Source organism: Plutella xylostella, chromosome 16, assembly GCF_932276165.1.
Source record: "Plutella xylostella chromosome 16, ilPluXylo3.1, whole genome shotgun sequence".
Lineage (NCBI taxonomy): Eukaryota > Metazoa > Arthropoda > Insecta > Lepidoptera > Plutellidae > Plutella > Plutella xylostella.
This window is the reverse complement of record NC_063996.1, coordinates 8270003-8288731: the sequence shown is the minus strand read 5'-3', so window position 1 is coordinate 8288731 and position 18729 is coordinate 8270003. Positions and strand designations below refer to the sequence as shown.

At 40.1% G+C, this 18729-nt stretch overlaps 2 protein-coding genes across 11 annotated transcripts in view; both read left to right on the top strand.

Moving 5' to 3' along the window:
- The window catches only part of LOC105397150 (max-binding protein MNT), a 34428-nt gene extending 27260 nt beyond the window's left edge, over positions 1-7168 (top strand). For 4 of the 10 annotated variants that reach the window (XM_048626205.1, XM_048626198.1, XM_048626196.1 and 1 more), the window contains 5 exons: positions 1175-1255; positions 2524-2617; positions 2969-3037; positions 3304-3392; positions 4184-7168. In XM_048626205.1, coding sequence (XP_048482162.1) covers positions 1175-1255; positions 2524-2617; positions 2969-3037; positions 3304-3392; positions 4184-4318 — 468 coding nt within the window. In that variant the 3' untranslated portion in view covers positions 4319-7168. Of the gene's footprint in view, positions 1-1167; positions 1256-2523; positions 2618-2968; positions 3038-3303; positions 3393-4183 lie in introns of all 10 variants that reach the window. The other 6 variants (XM_048626202.1, XM_048626199.1, XM_048626201.1 and 3 more) reach the window with 3 other exon arrangements.
- Positions 7169-9627: 2459 nt separating this feature from the next.
- LOC105380549 (protein SpAN) lies at positions 9628-15745 on the top strand. The gene is made up of 9 exons (XM_048626586.1): positions 9628-9868; positions 11255-11425; positions 11712-11858; positions 12408-12563; positions 12979-13146; positions 13402-13659; positions 14026-14159; positions 14799-14884; positions 15520-15745. Exons 1-9 carry the CDS (start codon positions 9694-9696, stop codon positions 15617-15619), a joined length of 1395 nt encoding a protein of 464 aa, XP_048482543.1. The 5' UTR covers positions 9628-9693; the 3' UTR covers positions 15620-15745.
- Positions 15746-18729: the final 2984 nt, after the last annotated feature.

Here is an 18729-nt window from a genome sequence, read left to right as displayed (position 1 = left end):
AAAGACTGGGCATTAACGTCAATGGCGAATATATCTCTCATCTACGATTTGCTGATGACATAGTTATTATGGCGGAAACGCTGGAGGAGTTAGGCGAAATGCTCACAGACCTCAATGATGCCTCTAAACAAGTTGGGCTGAAAATGAACATGGACAAGACAAAGGTCATGTCGAACGAACATGTTTCATCATCGCCCGTAACTGTAGGAGGTGTCACCATCGAAGTTGTCGATCAGTATCCCTACCTAGGACAAGCGATCCGATTAGGTAAATCCAACTTCGATAAAGAGGTAGCTCGTAGAATCCAACTCGGATGGGCAGCGTTCGGGAAATTACGACACATCTTCACTGAAAACATACCTCAGTGTCTGAAAACAAACGTTTTCAATCAGTGCGTGTTGCCAGTGATGACTTACGGAGCCGAGACGTGGTGCTTCACCAAAGGGCTTATCCACAAGCTCAGAGTTGCTCAACGTGCTATGGAAAGGGCTATGTTAGGCGTGTCCCTGCGAGATAGGATTCGTAATGAAGAAATCCGCAGGAGAACTAAAGTTACCGACATAGCCAAAAGGATTAGCACGCTGAAGTGGCAATGGGCTGGCCACGTAGCCCGCAGAGCCGACGACCGCTGGAGTAGAAAGGTTCTGGAGTGGAGACCCCGTGTCGGCAAACGGCGTGTCGGTCGCCCCCCCAACCCGTTGGTCTGATGATCTGCGGAAGGTAGCGGGAAGCCGCTGGATGCAGATGGCGGGTGACCGTTTGGGGTGGCGATCGTTAGGAGAGGCCTATGTCCAACAGTGGACTACAGAAGGCTGAGAGAGAGATGATAATGAGGAGGTTCATCTGAAAATCTGCGCTGTGGCCTTATTGTTTACAGCATATGCTGAGTTGGTGCTTTTTTTAAGCTCTGGAAAGCAACCTTTATTATATTCTTCATAAAATAAAATAAAAATGTAGGCTCCGCTCCGCTGTAAAAAGTTTTCACGCGGGAAATCTGGGATAAAAAGTTGCCTATTTTATTTAATCTATCCTATATTTTATATACGTGCCAAACACGAAAATTCGTTTAGTAATTTTAACTATCAAACAAACTTTCCTCTTTAGGTTAATAGTACGATCTATTCCCAAACTTGTAAATATATCTATCACCTCATACGTACATTAATGTGGGCAGTCGTTTGTGTTCCAGAACGGGTCGCACGAGGCGCGGGGAGCGCTGGTGCACCCCGCGCAGATACACCTGCCGCTGTCGCAGGTAACGTATTACACCTCTTTTTGCACTAGTGGTAAAGATGCCCTACAGTTACACTTATAACACCCCTCCATATGCACTAAGTTAAGTACACAGACGTGTCGTGTCGTGACGTGCCACAAGCGGTCAATCAAGCAAGCAAGCAATCGGTTTCATACATTTCGCATAGCAAATATGTCCCTCACCAAACCGATAGCGTCACGATACGACACTACACGTCTAAGTATGTTTCCGCCTTTACAAACACGCCTTACAGATATATATGCAACTGATAACACCTCTCTTATTCCACTGACGCTGACTTGCAGAAAGGGACTTTAAGCTAATGCGAACTTAAAATAAATATATTGCTGCCTTGCATTGACATTATACAGGCAGAAAGAGTCAGACATAGACTTAATGTCGACATTAGCTTAAAGTTCCTTTCTACAACTCAGCGTGAAAGCTTCTGCTTCTTATCATAAATTCATCCGGCTCATTGAGGCTTTAAGTCAAAAATTCTCTTAATAGTCTATAAGCCTACGTTATAATTTTAACAGTCAATATATGATTTCGTAACATCACAAGACGTAATCTATGGACAGAGCCGTATTTATAACGGTACGTCCAAAAATTGCGCGGCGTTTCAAAAGTTGTGCAAAACTTGTTGAGGCAACAGCCAACGCCATCTATACGGAACGCGTATAAACTACTTCATACGGTACTAAAATATGTTCGGCTGTTCGGACGAGACTAACGCCATCTACAAATGCAAGTAGTTAAGGCGCGCACCGTATAGATAGATGGCGTTATTATCAGTTATAAAATTGAACAACGACGGCTGCTTTATTACAATGAAATCTATACTTTTTAAATATGTACTTATAGCAAAAGTCATGACTTTTGAACAAAGTATTTTGTTCCTTAAAAACCAAAAAATGCCAGATAAAATTTATGAATTTGACAGCTGTCATACAAGGGCTGATGCTAGAATTTTCATTTTTGATTATATTAATGTAATGGATGTGCCCGTAAAATGACAATAGGTCCGCCCCCTATTACATTGGGACTAACATAACACTCTGGCGAAAAGTGGGTGCAGCAATGCACCTCTGCCTACCTCGCAAGGAAGTACATTAGTACAAGGCGTGAGTGCGTGTTTTTTTTAAATGTTCATCATCACGACCCATTATGTCCCCACTGCTGGGGCACGGGTCTCCTTCCAAGGAAGGATGGGTTTAGGCCTAGTATGTATTTAGCCATGTATTGTATTATAATTGTTAATGTTGCAGGTGGTGCACTCTGGCGGGCTGGTGGTGGGCGGCGCGCTGCAGCTGGTGTCCACGCAGCAGGGCCTGCGCGTCGTGCACGCGCCGCACCTCAACGGTACGTCCTGTGGGGTTAACACCACCGAACATTAGCTATTAACAATCATTAAGCAGCGTCGCTCGTTTGTCACATCATACTTATCTGACGGATGTTTGGCAGGCGAGCACAGTTTCATTTCTTTTTACCATACGGCCGCGGCCACTGGTTCAGGTTTTCTGGTCCGTGGTGTAAGGATTAGACAGTCAGATTACCGTCAAGTTGCCCAGAGTGCGCCGGACGTATATTTAGGTAGTACACCTGATGGTGACATGGGAAACTTATTTCATGCAAAGTAACAGTACACGTAATGACACGTTGTATATTTTATAGACATAAAAAGCTAAGTATATTTTATTTTATCTGTTACAGGTGTATCACAAAGTGATAGCAATAGGATAGCAAGAGAAAACGGAATCGTGTCCACACCCCCTTGTACAGGTGAGCCAAAAAAACTAGATTTATATCCGCTCGATTGACTCATTCAGTAATATTCACCGCGATTATCATCATAATGATTATAAGTGAGTCAGCCAGTTAAAAAGCTTTTGTCTTTTCATAACGCATATTAGTACGTTTATATATCATGTAGGTATGTACTTTTATGTATGCGAATGCGTAAAATTATGTTCTCATTCAAATTCTTGGACTAATAAAAAATAGAACTTCCAAAACAACAAAAACTAACAATTATTTTGTTTCTTCAGTTTCAGAAAGCAATGGCAATGTGGTGGTTAGCGGCCTGACGTCGCTGCCGGCCGGCCACCTCATACACTCACACACACTCACGCACAAGGTAATTAGTCTAGAGATGCCACGAATATTCGGCAACTATTCGGTATTCGGCCTATTCGGCCAGTTTTTTCAGTATTCGGTATTCGGCCGAATAGTGCGTACTATTCGGGCCGAACACCGAATAGTAAATCATGTAAAAAATGACTTGTTATTTTAATCAAAATTGTGTATTTATTTCCATATCATCACATTTTAGTACTTAAAATTAATCAGTAGTAAGTTGTGCTGGATAAAAACGAGCATTTCAACATTTTTTGCGGCGGCGTCGCCGAATATTCGGTATTCGGTATTCGGCCAATTCACTATTCGTGGCAACACTAAGTAATTACATATCCTGTTATGAACAATTCATATAACAATGAGTTATTTGACAGAGAGTCACACAACAGTGCAATAGCTGATACGTTGAATACCTACCTTTTTCGCTGTTTTTAACAGCATGCTGATTTGATCACGCACGCGGGATTGCCCCGCACGCGTTCATACAAGTACAAGACGCTGGAAAATGGCCACAACCCTAAATCCTGGCCCATTCTTAGTCTGTTTTTAAAGTCTAAAGTCTGTTTTTTTTTAATCTCAGATACTAAATTGTCAAATTCTGAACGGTTCATCGATTGCCCCTCCAATAGAACGATACGTCAGTTAATCTCGGGACAATCAACTGTTGGTAAGCCGTTCAGAATCTGTCAATTTAGTATCTGAGATTTAAAAAATAGATTCTAAGGAACAAAACGTTACGTCCGTCCGCAAAAAGTTCCAAATAATTTCAACCCTAACTTTCCCTCCCCACAGATGGTAGAAACGCAAATGGTGAAAGCGAGCGTCGCGCCGCTCACAGTGAGCGCCCAATACCTGAGCGCGACCGCCATAGTCAAGCCAGTAGTGGTCGTCAGCGGCGCCGCCACCCCGCCGCACACCTCCGCGTGATTCTGCGCGCCTGGTACCTGGGCGCAGCGTAGCTGGGTGAACGTTCACGAAATGTTGACCAGATTGACCAGTTTTTGATGCACGGGGCGTTTAGAGATGTAGATAAACGTTGCAGTATCGCGTTTCGCCATAAATACGTTTATTGGTGGACCGCGTATTGAAAGAGTTTATCGATGTTGGTAGACCCGTGCCGCAAGACCAAAAATGGAAGTGGAATTGGTCATAACAGCGTGGAAGATCATTCGTGAACTGAATTGTAGGTTTTGGCTGTGAGGATGGTGAATGGCGAGTCAAGTTGAAAATCCAAGAATTGAAGAAGACATTGATGGATGTAATATGTAAGAATTTGTCTTTACAAAGTTCTATGTAGGTACTTCTGAGGAGAATATCTTTGTTAAACTCAAGTACATAAATAATTACGAATTCTTGTTACATTAACATTATTGTGTGTTGTTAAGATTCATCCTAAAAGTTTGTGCGATGATAGCATTTAATTAAATACCTACGATGTGGCTTGACTTCAGCTAAACAATCTTCACTAGAAATGTTACCAACTTACTGCTATGCTACTATGATGCCCTGATACCAATCTCGCCAGGAGAACTAAAGCCAGTATAGACTAACCAGGATTTCATGCGTCTGTCAAAACTACTGCAAATTAGTCGAGAACTGTAATTTTCTGTCAAAACTGTCATATCAAAGTGAAGTGTGAATAGTGTCCTACCATTCCGTTGGCAAACTGCTGCCGATACACGGGTTCGTTATCGACGTAGACAAACGTCACTATATCGTGATTCGCCATAACTATTGGGTTGTGTGTAATGAGTTTATCGACGTCGATAGCGGACCCATGTAGCGGCCGCTGCAGCGATCCTTATGTTAAGAATCGCCATTTGTATAAAATGTATGTATGCAATATGTTAGCGCAAGGCAAGTGACTAATTGTGATCTACGTGGACTTCTTACTGTTATTAATTCTTATTTGTATATAAAAAGCTTAGCAAGATTACCTTCTGTGAGGCGTATTTATTATTAAATATTTTTCTATGTGCAAGCAGAGGATTGGAGATGTATCATATATTTAATATTTATTTTCATGGCATGATGTACTGTTCAAATTGCTGAGAGAGCGGTCCGCTATTATAACCTAAATCCTAAACTTAGATGTGATGTGACGTTTTTATGTTTTACGTACCTAACTTATAGAGGTGTAGTTATTGAAATTGTAGAATAGTTACTTTCTGTTGCTGATCGTCTGAAACAAAATATAGGCTATGTTTAAAAAAAGATATTCTGTTCAAAGTTATTTTTCAATAACCACACAAGGAGTAGTCTTAGTCTAAAAGTGTCTTGTATGTTTAGGCTTTCAAAGTATTTTTTTTATTTTTAACATACGAGGTACACAGGAACTTGGTACAAAGATGTTGTAACTTTTAAATATTGACCTGATTTTACTGAACATTTCCTAATATTATGAATTAAAAATATGTGGCTTATTCTTGTTAGTGAATGGATACGATAAAAATAATGACAGTTAATTTAGATCTTTATGTATACCGGGTTTACGGTTTCAATTGCTTCTTCTGACCGTCCTCTAGAGTGCCTCTTATTACCAACATGTAAAAAGGAATATTACTGGTCAATTAGTAAGTTTCCCACACACAATACCAATTTAAATGCCACTTAAGAAAATATACTTTACAAAATCGGGCCCAAAAGAGTTTTAAACTCAATCAATGTCAAATTTCAAATGCAGCTTTAATAAAATATGTAATATTTGCAATGCTGTGTACTTACAATTCATGTAACTAAAAATGTAATCAGTCGTTTTCTAAAGTACCTATCACTCGGCGTCTAAGGTCTAAAGGCAATCAGATATAACCAACAGCACGGGCATTTTAAGCCCCCACGTAAAAAGAGGGGTTCACCGGTTCAGTATCTGTTTAACTATTGTAAAAATAAAACTATCTTGGGGTTTTCTCCTGTGCCTTGCGAACTGCGCTCATGTGTATTTTTTTTCCATCGATGCTGGCATCTTGGAAGAAAATAAAAAAAAAAAAAAAATATATATTTCCCTGTGTTAGTGTAGTGGGTTCCGTCAAATTCAACGTCAATAAACGTCACAGAGTGTTATCCTTTTGCATCCCGAAGTTACGATGTCGAACGATAATAGATTTTTATTGTGTCTGATTTCACGGGATTCAACCGGTTAATAACTTCATTACATTTCGAAATTAATTATTGTCAAAATAGTTTAGATAAAATCTTGCATTTGTACCTGTTACAGAAATTTTAAGTTCTAATTTTAAACAATTGACAGTCGTCAGCTGACGATTCACTACTCGTACAAGCAAGATTTTATATAAACTAATTTTACTTTACGAATGTAAGAAAAAGGACCTGCTCATTAAGTTTCGGTCAAATAGAAGTCCGGATTTTAGTTCCGCTTTAGACCAACCACAGGGCTACATTACAAAAGATCATTGTTACAATAATCTGTGATTAAGCGACAAGCTTCTGTCATGCTAGAGTCTGTGTATTGTGAACACAACATAAGTTATATACCTACCTAACTTTGTTTGACCGAACCTTAGTTCGCGTAATTTCATTTAGGATAAAATATTATTTTTTGTCTAATCTGCTTTTTATAAGATTGAGATGGTACGTCACTTTGCCTACAAATAGTTTGAATAAAAAAACAAAAACTGTAAAAAATAATTTAAATAATAATACAGAGAGAATTTTTATTTTAATGTAATATTATGAAGCGGCAATGCTCATGTATATAAAAGAAGGATGTAGATTAAAAGTTCTACTATGTTAGAAATACACAAGAAATTTAAAACGAAATCTGTTGTTTTTTTCCTACTCTCATCAAAGTCATCAATAATGTAATTATGGATAGGAAAATAATAGGAAATGAGCCACGTAGTAAAGAAACATAATAAAGATGGCGTCCGGACTAATGCACTCACCCTATTCGAAGGTCTGTCTATACTCCTCCCTACCCCCACTTACGAAACGACCGCCATTTTGGTTACGTTTCTTTATCAGGCAGATAAATGTGTCTTATAAAACTTATAAATAAAAACAATGTAGAATATCAAATCATATAAGAAATTACCAAAAAGTATACTCGTATATTACGTATTATTTTGAACAGCTATAAATTTTTGGTCGCATCCCCAGTAGGCAAACTGTTCGCTGACGACTGAGATAGATGCAGCGTATCGGTTTATAGTGCCGAGTGTTCACAGTTTGCTGGTTTTAACGGTGTGCCAGTGCCTACTGCGAACATAGCCTAATATCCGAATTCCATAATCTACCTAGGTAGGTATAGGTACCTTTGAATAGACTGAGCTAAAAATTGAACTTCTAACGAGGTATACCTAAGTATATCCGGCATAGCTACAGCACAGTTGCCTAGCAATAAGCTATAAAACTACAATGGGGGTCCCATGAGGGCTTTCAACTACATTTCAGTTTTAAGTAATCGTTAATTACAATTTAATTTGACAGTCCACATAAAAAGTATCGTCTAGTCTATGAAGTTAGGTACCTACACCAGCATAAGAAAGTAATTAACTTGAGTTTCTTGACCCCGCCCTATGTTAAGTACTGAGAGCGGGGAACCAAAATTCAATTTAGGCATGTCAAAATTAATACCACGAATGGAGAAGCAATTTTTGACGAGTTTTCCATAGTCTTTTTTACTAAGTACTTACCAAAAAGTTTTTCAATGATGAGCTGAGTCATCCCCTACCAGCTTACAATATCTACCACTTATGAATACCTACCGCTAAAAATTTAACTAAGTAGGTACCTATAGATCGGCATGTTTTTTACAAATTAAAATACAGAGTGTCCCACGTTATATGAAAGGATATAGTGTCACAACTCGTCATTCTAAACAACTTCTGTTCTAAGGCCCATAGCAGACGGCGTTTTTTATGCGCGCCGACGACGCGCAGATGACGCGCGTATACGCGCTTCATACGAGGTTTGAACGCAACCTTGTAACTCTAAGCAGACGGGGCGATCGTGAAACGCGCCTCTACTTCTAGTCCCGTCTAGGCGTCTTTGTATCATCAAAGCAAACGCAAAAATCAGCGTCTACGGCGCCGAAAACGCGCGTTCCTAATAATACGCGCGTCGTCGGCGCGCATAAAAAACGCCGTCTGCTATGGGCCTAAGACGTTTAAATATTTTCGTTTTTTTTTTCATACACACAAAGTTCTTCAGTATATCGAGTTGTGTCACTATCTTTCTAATATGCACTTAACGTGGTACAGTCTGTATAAAATCATGGTAATAATAATTAAGCAGGATATCCGTAGAGTGCGACCTACAAACAATCCGTTATCTATTACCGAAATGACTCTGAATAGTAAACATTATGAAACCTTCATAACACCAAGTAATCATAACGCTGAGACAATAAGGAAGAGCGTTTTAGTAAAACCTTGAGCAGGGTCGATGAACGATATGGTTACGCATTTTGTTTTTGGAATGTTTTTCGCCTAAAACTGGACAATGGGCCTTTTTCCACGGAGGAGGAGAAGGAGGAGGAGAAAATGCCTTATTTGCACATGCCAAAAGGTTCCTTTCAGTGAAGCAGGTGCAATCGGCAGTATACGTTTTCAGTTTCAGTCCTGTAATGTCCATATACTTAAGTAGAATGACTTCGGTGAAAGAAGCAACTACATGAATATTTATACTGTAGCATTTTCGTGCAATTAACGACTTTGTAAAAAATACCTGCACTCTTGTTAACATGGGTATAGTGCGTATTTCCAAGATCCTGTCGATAAAATCATTATGCAATTATGTAGGGCAAGTACATCCCTATTTTTTTTCAGTGATTGATGATCTCTGACATCTATAGGTAAGATATTTTACTTATTAAGTACCTACTTACAATAATTTTATACGAAGGTTTCAGCAGCTATTTCCTTTATAAATGTTGGATTATCCGTAGCTTTCGAGCTTCCCTACCTACAACAACCATATATTTCGACCGAAGATAAATAATACTAGCTAGCAGAAAGTCCACTTCGCTAATGAATCCCACACAACTTGCGAATGCGGACAATCGCCTTTTCTGAGACAAACATAGAAGCGCAAGGCTGTTCCTTATCGATTACGCAAAGAACATACAAATATTGTTCATAATTACTATATCCTTTTTATCAGCTATCGGAAGTGCAAACGTTTCCACCGAAATATTTCCGCGCCTTCAGTTTGCTCAAGTAAGTTTACCCCTATGACGATCCTCGCGAAATTTCAGTATAAAAACTGAACCGAGCGTCTTCAGACCACACACTTCTTTGAGCCTTCTTACACCCTGGTACTTCAGAAGCATTTTTGTTTTAAAAATGGCAGTTTTCATTCCTAAGGTTTTAGTTTTGTTGTGTTTCGTGTCTGTCGGTATTTGCTGGCCGCTTGTTGAAGACAACTACTTGGATGAAGGCAATAGTGTTGATGGAGACGGGGTCATTGACTTGTCAACTCTGGGGCCTGAAGCTTTCAGGGAGCCTGACGAGAAGAGTGGTAAGTACCGTATCTAAGTACTTACCTACCTACCATTAAATTTTATTAACTACTAAATTTTATTAACTACTATAACTACCAAACTACTGTAATTTGGGGTTTCTTTTTTGGGTTTTGTAACTAAATGGGATATTTTCAGTTATGTTAATTGGATATTTTATTTTATGAATTGGATATATTACTAATGGGATATTTTATTTGTTATTTGTATATAATAACCAACGATATTTTATAACTGTTTTATTCATTCTTATTTGGCACAAAAGGTAAACAATCTTTGTGTGTCTTCTTCATCAAAATACTATTAAACAAATAAACTTCAGCCAAAATGAATGGTTTTATTACGAAAACAATCATTTTAATTGTCATTATGTTTTATGTTACGTATACTTAAACCTCTGGACAGTCTGGAAAAACACCTCACTTCTACTAGATCTTATTTTTAATTGGTTGTCATTCAATATTAACCCCTTCTTCTAGTCGAGGTTTTCTAAGTAATGTTTGCTTGATGTCTTCAGTTAGATAGGTCGCTCGTTATAAGACTTATAAGTAAGTACTTAATTATAAAGCTCGCCGTCTCGTAAATTGGAACTAGCATTTGGTATATCTCTGTGGGTGGAACACATTATATTAACTAAGTACTTATAAATTTACCTTATATACCTACTGTTAGAGTCTGATAATATACGAACTCACTACCTATAGCTTTGAAAGCCATACCTAACACCACACCCACCCATAATTACCATTATTACTTCATTACTAACGAAGATAGTGAGACATCAAACCAGCAGACAGCTCGCGATACCATTATGACAGCTCAAACAGGTTCCAGGCGAGAATTAGTGCCTGTTTCACAGATATCCCTCAGTTTACGACTGTGAGATACCGCGATGGCGTTCGATTGCCACTGATAATAAGCGGAACTGGGTTAATTATGTAAAATGGGCAGAGTGTGACTGCTCGTAAAGGAAATGGAAAATTTAGGGCACGGAAGTGAGATCAGGTATTTTGGGGGAGATAACAAAGAGGTACCAGAGAGGTAGAGTAGTTAGCGTAGGTCTGAAAGCCATGGCTCATGAGATTAGAGCATGATTAGAGTTATGTTGTACTATGGCTTGTCAAGTCTTGTGCTAACTAAACATCATAATTATTCTTCTTTTTGAAAGCGTTTTTCCAAAAAAGCATAATAGGTAATTATAATGTTCGTCATGCTAATTTTATTTTAGGACCTCGTAATATTAAGTAACTAGATAACTAAATAGTACGTAGAATTTAGCAGGTAACTCTCTGTTACTGTTCTTATCTGCCTGTTACTGACGGATTCCCTTTCGCAGCTTATATATCGTTCGTCACTTGTTTCAAACTCACGCCCTTCTACTCCAGGCGAGGCGCTATCCAACTGGACAACCACCTCCGAAGTGAACCCCGAGGAGACGGGGGAGTACCTGGAGGGAGACATCCTGATGCCGCGGGGGAGCCTGCGCAACGGCATGCGCGACCAGAGCTACCGCTGGCAGGACGGGATCGTGCCCTATGTCATCGAGGGGTATTACTGTAAGTTATTATCATAGGATGAGCCCTATTTCTATATATAGGCCTATCATTTGTCTGGATCCTCATTTGTAGCAATTCCCTCGTGTGCCATATTCTATTCATCCGTCCCTGAGATCCGTCATAGCTATTGTTGATGATAGGATATAATGTTTACACACGGAAATGTCACAAATGCAAAAACCCTCTTCTATTACTAATTTACAAATCTTCATTTATCATTGAGCTCATTGAACCTGACGCTTTTAAAATACAGCAGATAAACCTTCCCCATTCCTTCCACTTCCAGCCACGGAGCAACGGGACCTGATAATGAAGGCAATCGCCGACTACCACCGACTGACGTGCATCCGCTTTGTGCCGTACACCGGGCAGACTGACTACCTCGTGATACAGAGCAAGAACACCGGCTGCTGGTCCAGTGTTGGACGCATTGGTAATGGGGCTTCCACTTTCTGTAATGAGTCTTGTCTAATGTAGGAGGTGCACTGTTGGAAATTGTCTCTCCCACATATACCAACACCACGTCTTGTGTTATAGTGTGGGTAGTCTACTGTAATAAGCCTTTGCTTTTTATTGGTTAACGTCTTAGATCCAATAGATATCAATTGTACAGCAGTATTTTCACTCCACGATCTATCTAAGCAGTAAGCACCTCAGTCATTAGTCATAGAGTCTTTTCACATACCAGCCGCAGTTTGTGTCACGAGTCTGCGGTCAATATTATTTATTAGTAGTCCTAACCGCTGACCACATCCAGTTCGGTAAATCTTGAATTCTTCCGAAATTCCAAGACTCTAGGTACCATTCATGAAATGACAAGTGTTCAGTTGTAAATAAAATAGGTATCAATAGATATCACTATCCCGGAATCTAGATTTCTTCTTATACCAAGAAATATTGCTTCTACTAGCTATGTGAGCAACAGAGACTACCAGCAAGCATTTTCAATAAGAAATTAAAGAAACTCCTCTCTCACCCCCAGGAGGTCGCCAAGAGGTGAACCTGCAGACTCCCGGCTGCGTGTCGCTGAAGGGCACCGTGCTGCACGAGCTGCTGCACGCGCTCGGCTTCATGCACGAGCAGAGCCGCCCGGAGCGCGACCACTTCGTCACCGTGCACTACCGCAACATACGCATAGGTGAGTGGGAGATGTTGGGGGGTTATGGTGCCCTAGTAACTGTAATACCGCAATATACGCGCCGGTGAGTGGGGAGATGTTGGGGGTTATGACGTCCTGGTAGCTGAAAGAGCAGGCATTACTACAATTTTGGATCTGGTGAGTGGAGAGAGTAGTGATGTTGGGGTTTTTGATGACCTGGTAGCTAAAAGAGCAGAGACTACGGATCTGGTAAGGGGAGAGACAGTGAGTTAATTATAGTAGAGATGTGGACGTTCGATGTGGTCCCTGTAGCTATTGGCAAGAAGAAGAACAAGCGCAATACACAAGCTGGTGACTGAAGATGGAGAGACACCTAACAACGCTAACCATGACGTAGCGCTCTCATGGCTTTATGCTGCTCTGGTAGCTATTAGTAAGGTATATGAGACACTAGGAGGTCGCCAGGAGGTGAACCTGCAGACTCCCGGCTGCGTGTCGCTGAAGGGCACCGTGCTGCACGAGCTGCTGCACGAGCTGCTGCACGCGCTCGGCTTCATGCACGAGCAGAGCCGCCCGGAGCGCGACCACTTCGTCACCGTGCACTACCGCAACATACGCATAGGTGAGTGGAGAGATGTTGGGGGTTATGGTGCCCTGGTAGCTGAAAGAGAAGGTACTACCACAACATACGCGCTAGTGAGTGGAGGGAGAGAGATACTAGGGTTTTATGACACCCTGGTAACTGAAAGAGCTGCAGGCACTACTTCAATATAGGATCTGGTAAATGTGGGTAACTGATAGTAGAGATGTGGTTCTATGTGGCCCTGGTATAGCTATAGAGCTAGAGTAGCTATAGACAATACCAATACCACAATAGCCGAGCTGGTGAGTGAAGATTCAGGGACACCTAGCAATACTAACCATGACGTAGCGCTTTGGTGGTTTCATGCTGCCCTGGTAGCTATTGCTAAGACACCAGGAGGTCGCCAGGAGGTGACCCTGCAGACTCCCGGCTGCGTGTCGCTGAAGGGCACCGTGCTGCACGAGCTGCTGCACGCGCTCGGCTTCATGCACGAGCAGAGCCGCCCGGAGCGCGACCACTTCGTCACCGTGCACTACCGCAACATACGCATAGGTGAGTGGGGGGTGTTGGGGGTTATGGTACCCTGGTAGCTGAAAGAGCAGGCAATACTACAATATAGGATCTGGTTTATGGAGAGTTGTGTTGTTGAGGTTTTATGGGAGCAGACGCTAAGGATCTGGTGAGTGGAGATACACCTTACAGTGTGTAACTAATAGTAGAGATGTGATGATTCTATGCGACCCTGATAGCTATTGGCATGACTGAACACTTACGATCTGGTGAATGTCGAGCCACTCAGCATATAAGTGATAGTAGGCATTCTAGGATTCTATTTTGTCCTGGTAGCTATTGGAATGTCCGCTAAAAAGTATACCTTACCTTTCATAACTCTTCTCTAACTCCCGTTCACACTTGCAGGAGCGGAGAATAACTTCAAGAAGGCGGACGCCAAGTCGACGGACGACTTCGGCGTCGGCTACGACTACAACAGCGTCATGCACTACTCCGACAAAGCCTTCTCCAAGAACGGACAGATCACTATCGAGCCTAAGGTGGGTTTTCTTCTTCATTATCTTATCAATGAAGGTGCAAATTTGATCGCAACATGAGGTAGCAGCATGAAGCAGATAATGTGCCGATGAGAATCACACTAGCAGCAGCCAAATTAATTCTATATAATAGAAATAGTAGTATCGCCACAACCTCATACATTTAGGCTAGCAAAGCCTATGAGGCTTGGTAAGTATGCTGTAAGCGGTATGTAGGTGACGCAGCGCCGTACAGGCAGTGCATAGCAAGACATTATTTAGAAAATTTTGCTCTGCTCTATGACTGCTTTACAGCAAACGCCTAGCCTAATCGTCCACTTTTGGCATATTTCTGGATATTAAATTTCGGTAAAAAGAGCAAATTCGGGCGACGAAACATTAACAAGACCCAAGAATTTCATGGCATCTAGCGTCTCAGTGCTACACTAACAAGTGTGAGACATAAAGATACGCTATCGGGTTTACTCACATACTTACACAGAAAATACGTACTGGTTGGTTGGCAGTGAAACGGAATGGCGCTAGATGGCGTCAAAAATTAACAAAACGCTACTTAGTTTGTTCAGTACGAGATAAGGTTTTATGTCGGTTATGTGTAGGTAGGTAGGTATAATTAAGACTCACATATACATCTTCTTCCAGGTGGGCGGAGTGAAGGTGGGCCAACGCGACGGCTTCAGCCGCGGAGACGTGAGGAAGCTCAACAACATGTACAACTGCAGCAAGGAGTAAGTAGCTTGAGGGTCCCACCACCAGGAGTAGGCAGGTACGAGCAGATGGGCTTTACTTCGAGCATGTTGTGTGACGTCATCGCACTTATTTTTAATTTATCAACACTTGATTGTACACAAAACACAATATAATTGCATCACAAAATGAAAACACAGTAAAAGTAAACTAGGGGCAGGCTTATTGCCAAAAAGCAGCTTCCAGTCAAGATAAAAGGGTCACACGTCACACCACTGCACTTACACTTACACCTAAGTATCATTGTTTTCTTGATGGATTGGTAAGTGTAACTACCTTCCTAACCCTGTGAAAGATTTAAAGGTTATGTGAAAGGTCAAAAGAGTTTGGTTTTGGGTTTTGGATCATAGCATGTCAAACCCTACCTGGATAGACTTAAGTATATGATGATACCATGTGCACTTATGAATTATCCGTAGAAGATTCATGACTGTGCTTAGTACCTAGGTGAGGTACTTAGTTTTATCTCATTAAATAACAATACGGCTAGCGGCTTATACATTTTCACCGAAAAGCGCGTTGCCGAGTTACCTCTGGACGATGGATCGGGGATTAGTTTTCAGCATAATATTACCTACTCGTTTTTAAAGTTTGTACTCCTATAATATTCAACCAGCCTGTATTCCGTTTCAGAGAACCCAACCAAGGATGGCTGGGATCAATTTGGCAAGGATTTTTTGGAAACAATAAGTAGTTTAGTAAATAAATTTGTATAGCCGTTAAGTTAATATTATACCAAAGATCTGTTATTTTTAAGCGAACATCTATTTGCTAGTCTTGTATTGTTTTATAACGTTTTTGATAAATTTAATAAATGTTCATGTCCTAAAAATATTTTTTTAATTTTTTGTGCACTTTGGTATTTTTCTTTAAGGGGATCCCTAAAGCTAAAATGCTAAAGTCGGCTTGATATACTTGATTAGATTGGAAAAACGGTGGCTTCTATCACATTGATAAAAATATATTTTGTAGCAGAGGGTATACTGAACATGTTAGTTGCTTATAAATTGGTGCAGGATTATAATAAGTATGTTAAAAAAAATTGCAAACACACCATGTCTTTTGCCATTTTTTGACTTATTATGAAAAAACCCTCGAAATCAGAGGGCCCATTTTCATGGAATCTTATATGTATGTGTAGGTAATTAAATTCTTAACAAAGTTACCTTAAAGAGTTGGATTTAATGGACCAGAAGTCAACTTTTTTTGCAAAAAACTAATAAATTCCGGTTTAAAAATGATGACACCGTGACAGATTTCAGATTTCTTCAGTCGTCGCCCTGGTGGCGGCCTGTTAGGAGCGATACCCACGCCATTTTATTTTTTATCAAATATTTCACAAAAACTGATTAAATCAACAAATTATGACTACAAGTATTATAATACATATGCATTTGCTATGGAAAGTTAATTTTCTAATCATTTTAGATGCAGAAAAGCCGAAAATTCTTAGAAAACATTTCGCCTTTTCGATTTGTTTACATTTTTTACTATAGAGTTACAGATGCATAGATAAAGGTAAACATTGCACATAATGACACTTATTAGATTCTCCGAATAAGAACTATACGGTCAATGCAGTATGCCAAAGCGCGAGCCTGTTTATATTCTGAGGGGTAATTTATTTTATTTTAACGGTTGTGTATGGTAGGTAAGCTACACAATATACAGGGTGTTGAAAAGTAAGTTCATAATTTGTTTTATTTGAAACCAAAAACCGTAGTTAATTAAAAATATATATATTTTAAGATGTGGTAGTCTGTACACTACAGGTTGTTAAAAATAAGTAAGTATTTTTAAAAATTGAAGATCTAAAATTTACATAATTTTTTAAATCTATTTAACAAGCTTTGCAAAAAAGCGGTTAAGTGCGACTGTATCTCGCCATGAAAAAAATGAAATGTTTACTGTAGCTATGAATTTTATGCGTTACAAGTGGAATAAAATACCGCATAATATTATGTACAACTATGTAAGAGCCTAGTTTTTAAAAAAAAACTCATAAGAAAATATTAAATACACAGGTTTTTTAACCCCTGAAGGAAATAGAGGGGTGTTATAAGTTTAAAGTAAGGGCTGAATTTTTTTTTTTAATTAGGGTGATAGGTAATGTATATTTTTAATGATTTTTTCAAATAGATAAATGTTATACCATTTTTAAATTGCCATAAAATTACCTATAGTTATAGTTATAGAAAAGGGCAGGGCTACCAGTGCCCATTCGCCACTGCAACCTAAAAGATCTATAAATTATGACTCCCCATGCCGAGTCTCACTCTACAGGCCCAGGTCTTTTATAAACCTGATATTACCTATACAGGATGTTGCAAAAAGGGTATACTGTGCCGAAAGGGTTTGACTCAGGGGTTATTCTGAACAACTTTTGTTCTCCAAGTTTTGGAAATTCTCGAAAAATAAATTCGGTCTCTATAGTAAAAAGTCACGTGATCGAATAAGTTTCTATGTAAAAGGTTTTGTTACGTGAATTTTCAAAATTGTAGAAGAAAAGTGGATCAGAATGGCACCTAAATCCACTTTTGGCTAAGCTTTATACCCTTTTTTCAATACCTTGTATAAAATATCGTCAGCGTCACCTTAGATCGTAATCATCGTAACTCCTCGTGACCAAATTTTAGAGGAGACAAAAATACTGTTTTATTTGTAGTTCTAGTTGGCATACTACCCACCTAAAGTTTTTTTTAACTAGCCTAAAAATGATTTGTTTAGACAGTCTATCTTCCTGTTCAACCGCAGCCTGAGTGCCAGTGACTCAATGACTGAAAGGAGGCCATTAGTGCTCCTGAATAAATAAAGCAGGCCTGTAGATTATCTTTCAGTGTACCGACACATCTGATTGCTGTAAGAGCCTGATAAGCTCTTCGAACGAGTCATACCTCTGTGGTGGTACGGTTTCGACCTTTCGGACAGTCAGTTTGGCATCCGAAATGCGGATTCGAATAGTGGGTACAATACTTTGCGTTCGTTCACTGTCGGAGCAGGATAAGAACCACGGGCGAGTTGTTGCGCTGGCTGTTTGCTTAAAAATAGTAACCGCGTTCAACTCTATCCCCTAGAGGGCGAACCTTTAGGGCGGCTCTTGTATACCATCACTTGTCTTCTTATCTGCAGAAAATTGACAGAGGTCATACGTGTCTAACAAGTAGGTACATTAAGGATGCGAAAAGAGAGGGTTTGTTTTCACTGAAGAAGTTCAGTTGCGGAGTTCCACAGCGGTAGGTCTTGGAACCCTCTGCTGTGGAACTTGGCATACAATGCGGTCCTGCAAATCAAGCTCGCAAACGGCGTTAGCACAGTGCATTTTTCTAATGTCACACAGGTCGTGAGGTAGGCTGAGAGCCTCCTTCGGGGATGACATCCCAATGATTCATTACGAAAAAATTGCTGCAGCTGTGCTCGCCATGCAGTGCATGGGCTACTTCCGAATCTGGGGGGCTGTTGCAAAGGAGTCCGTTGCCTCTATACGGTACGGGTTCCGTGCGATCTATGATCCTTCCGGGAGCACCTGTCTTGTCAAGTCGAAGAGAATGGCTCGTATTCGACGCAACCTGCAGTACTGGTGGGATTGGTTGGAGGACAGGACAGCAGGAAGCTGCAGCAGCCGTCATGCTGTGATTCGACGCATAGATGCAAAAAAAAGTTGAAAGTAACTTCATGTTAATAAAATATTAGATCTTAATTTAACAACATAACATTGCAAAAAAAAATTAACATTGTTGAGTATGTTATTGTAATTTACTAAAGTAGTAATAAAAACAAAGGCTTATTGCATAGTTTTCGTTCACGTTCGCCTACATCGCACGTTGTA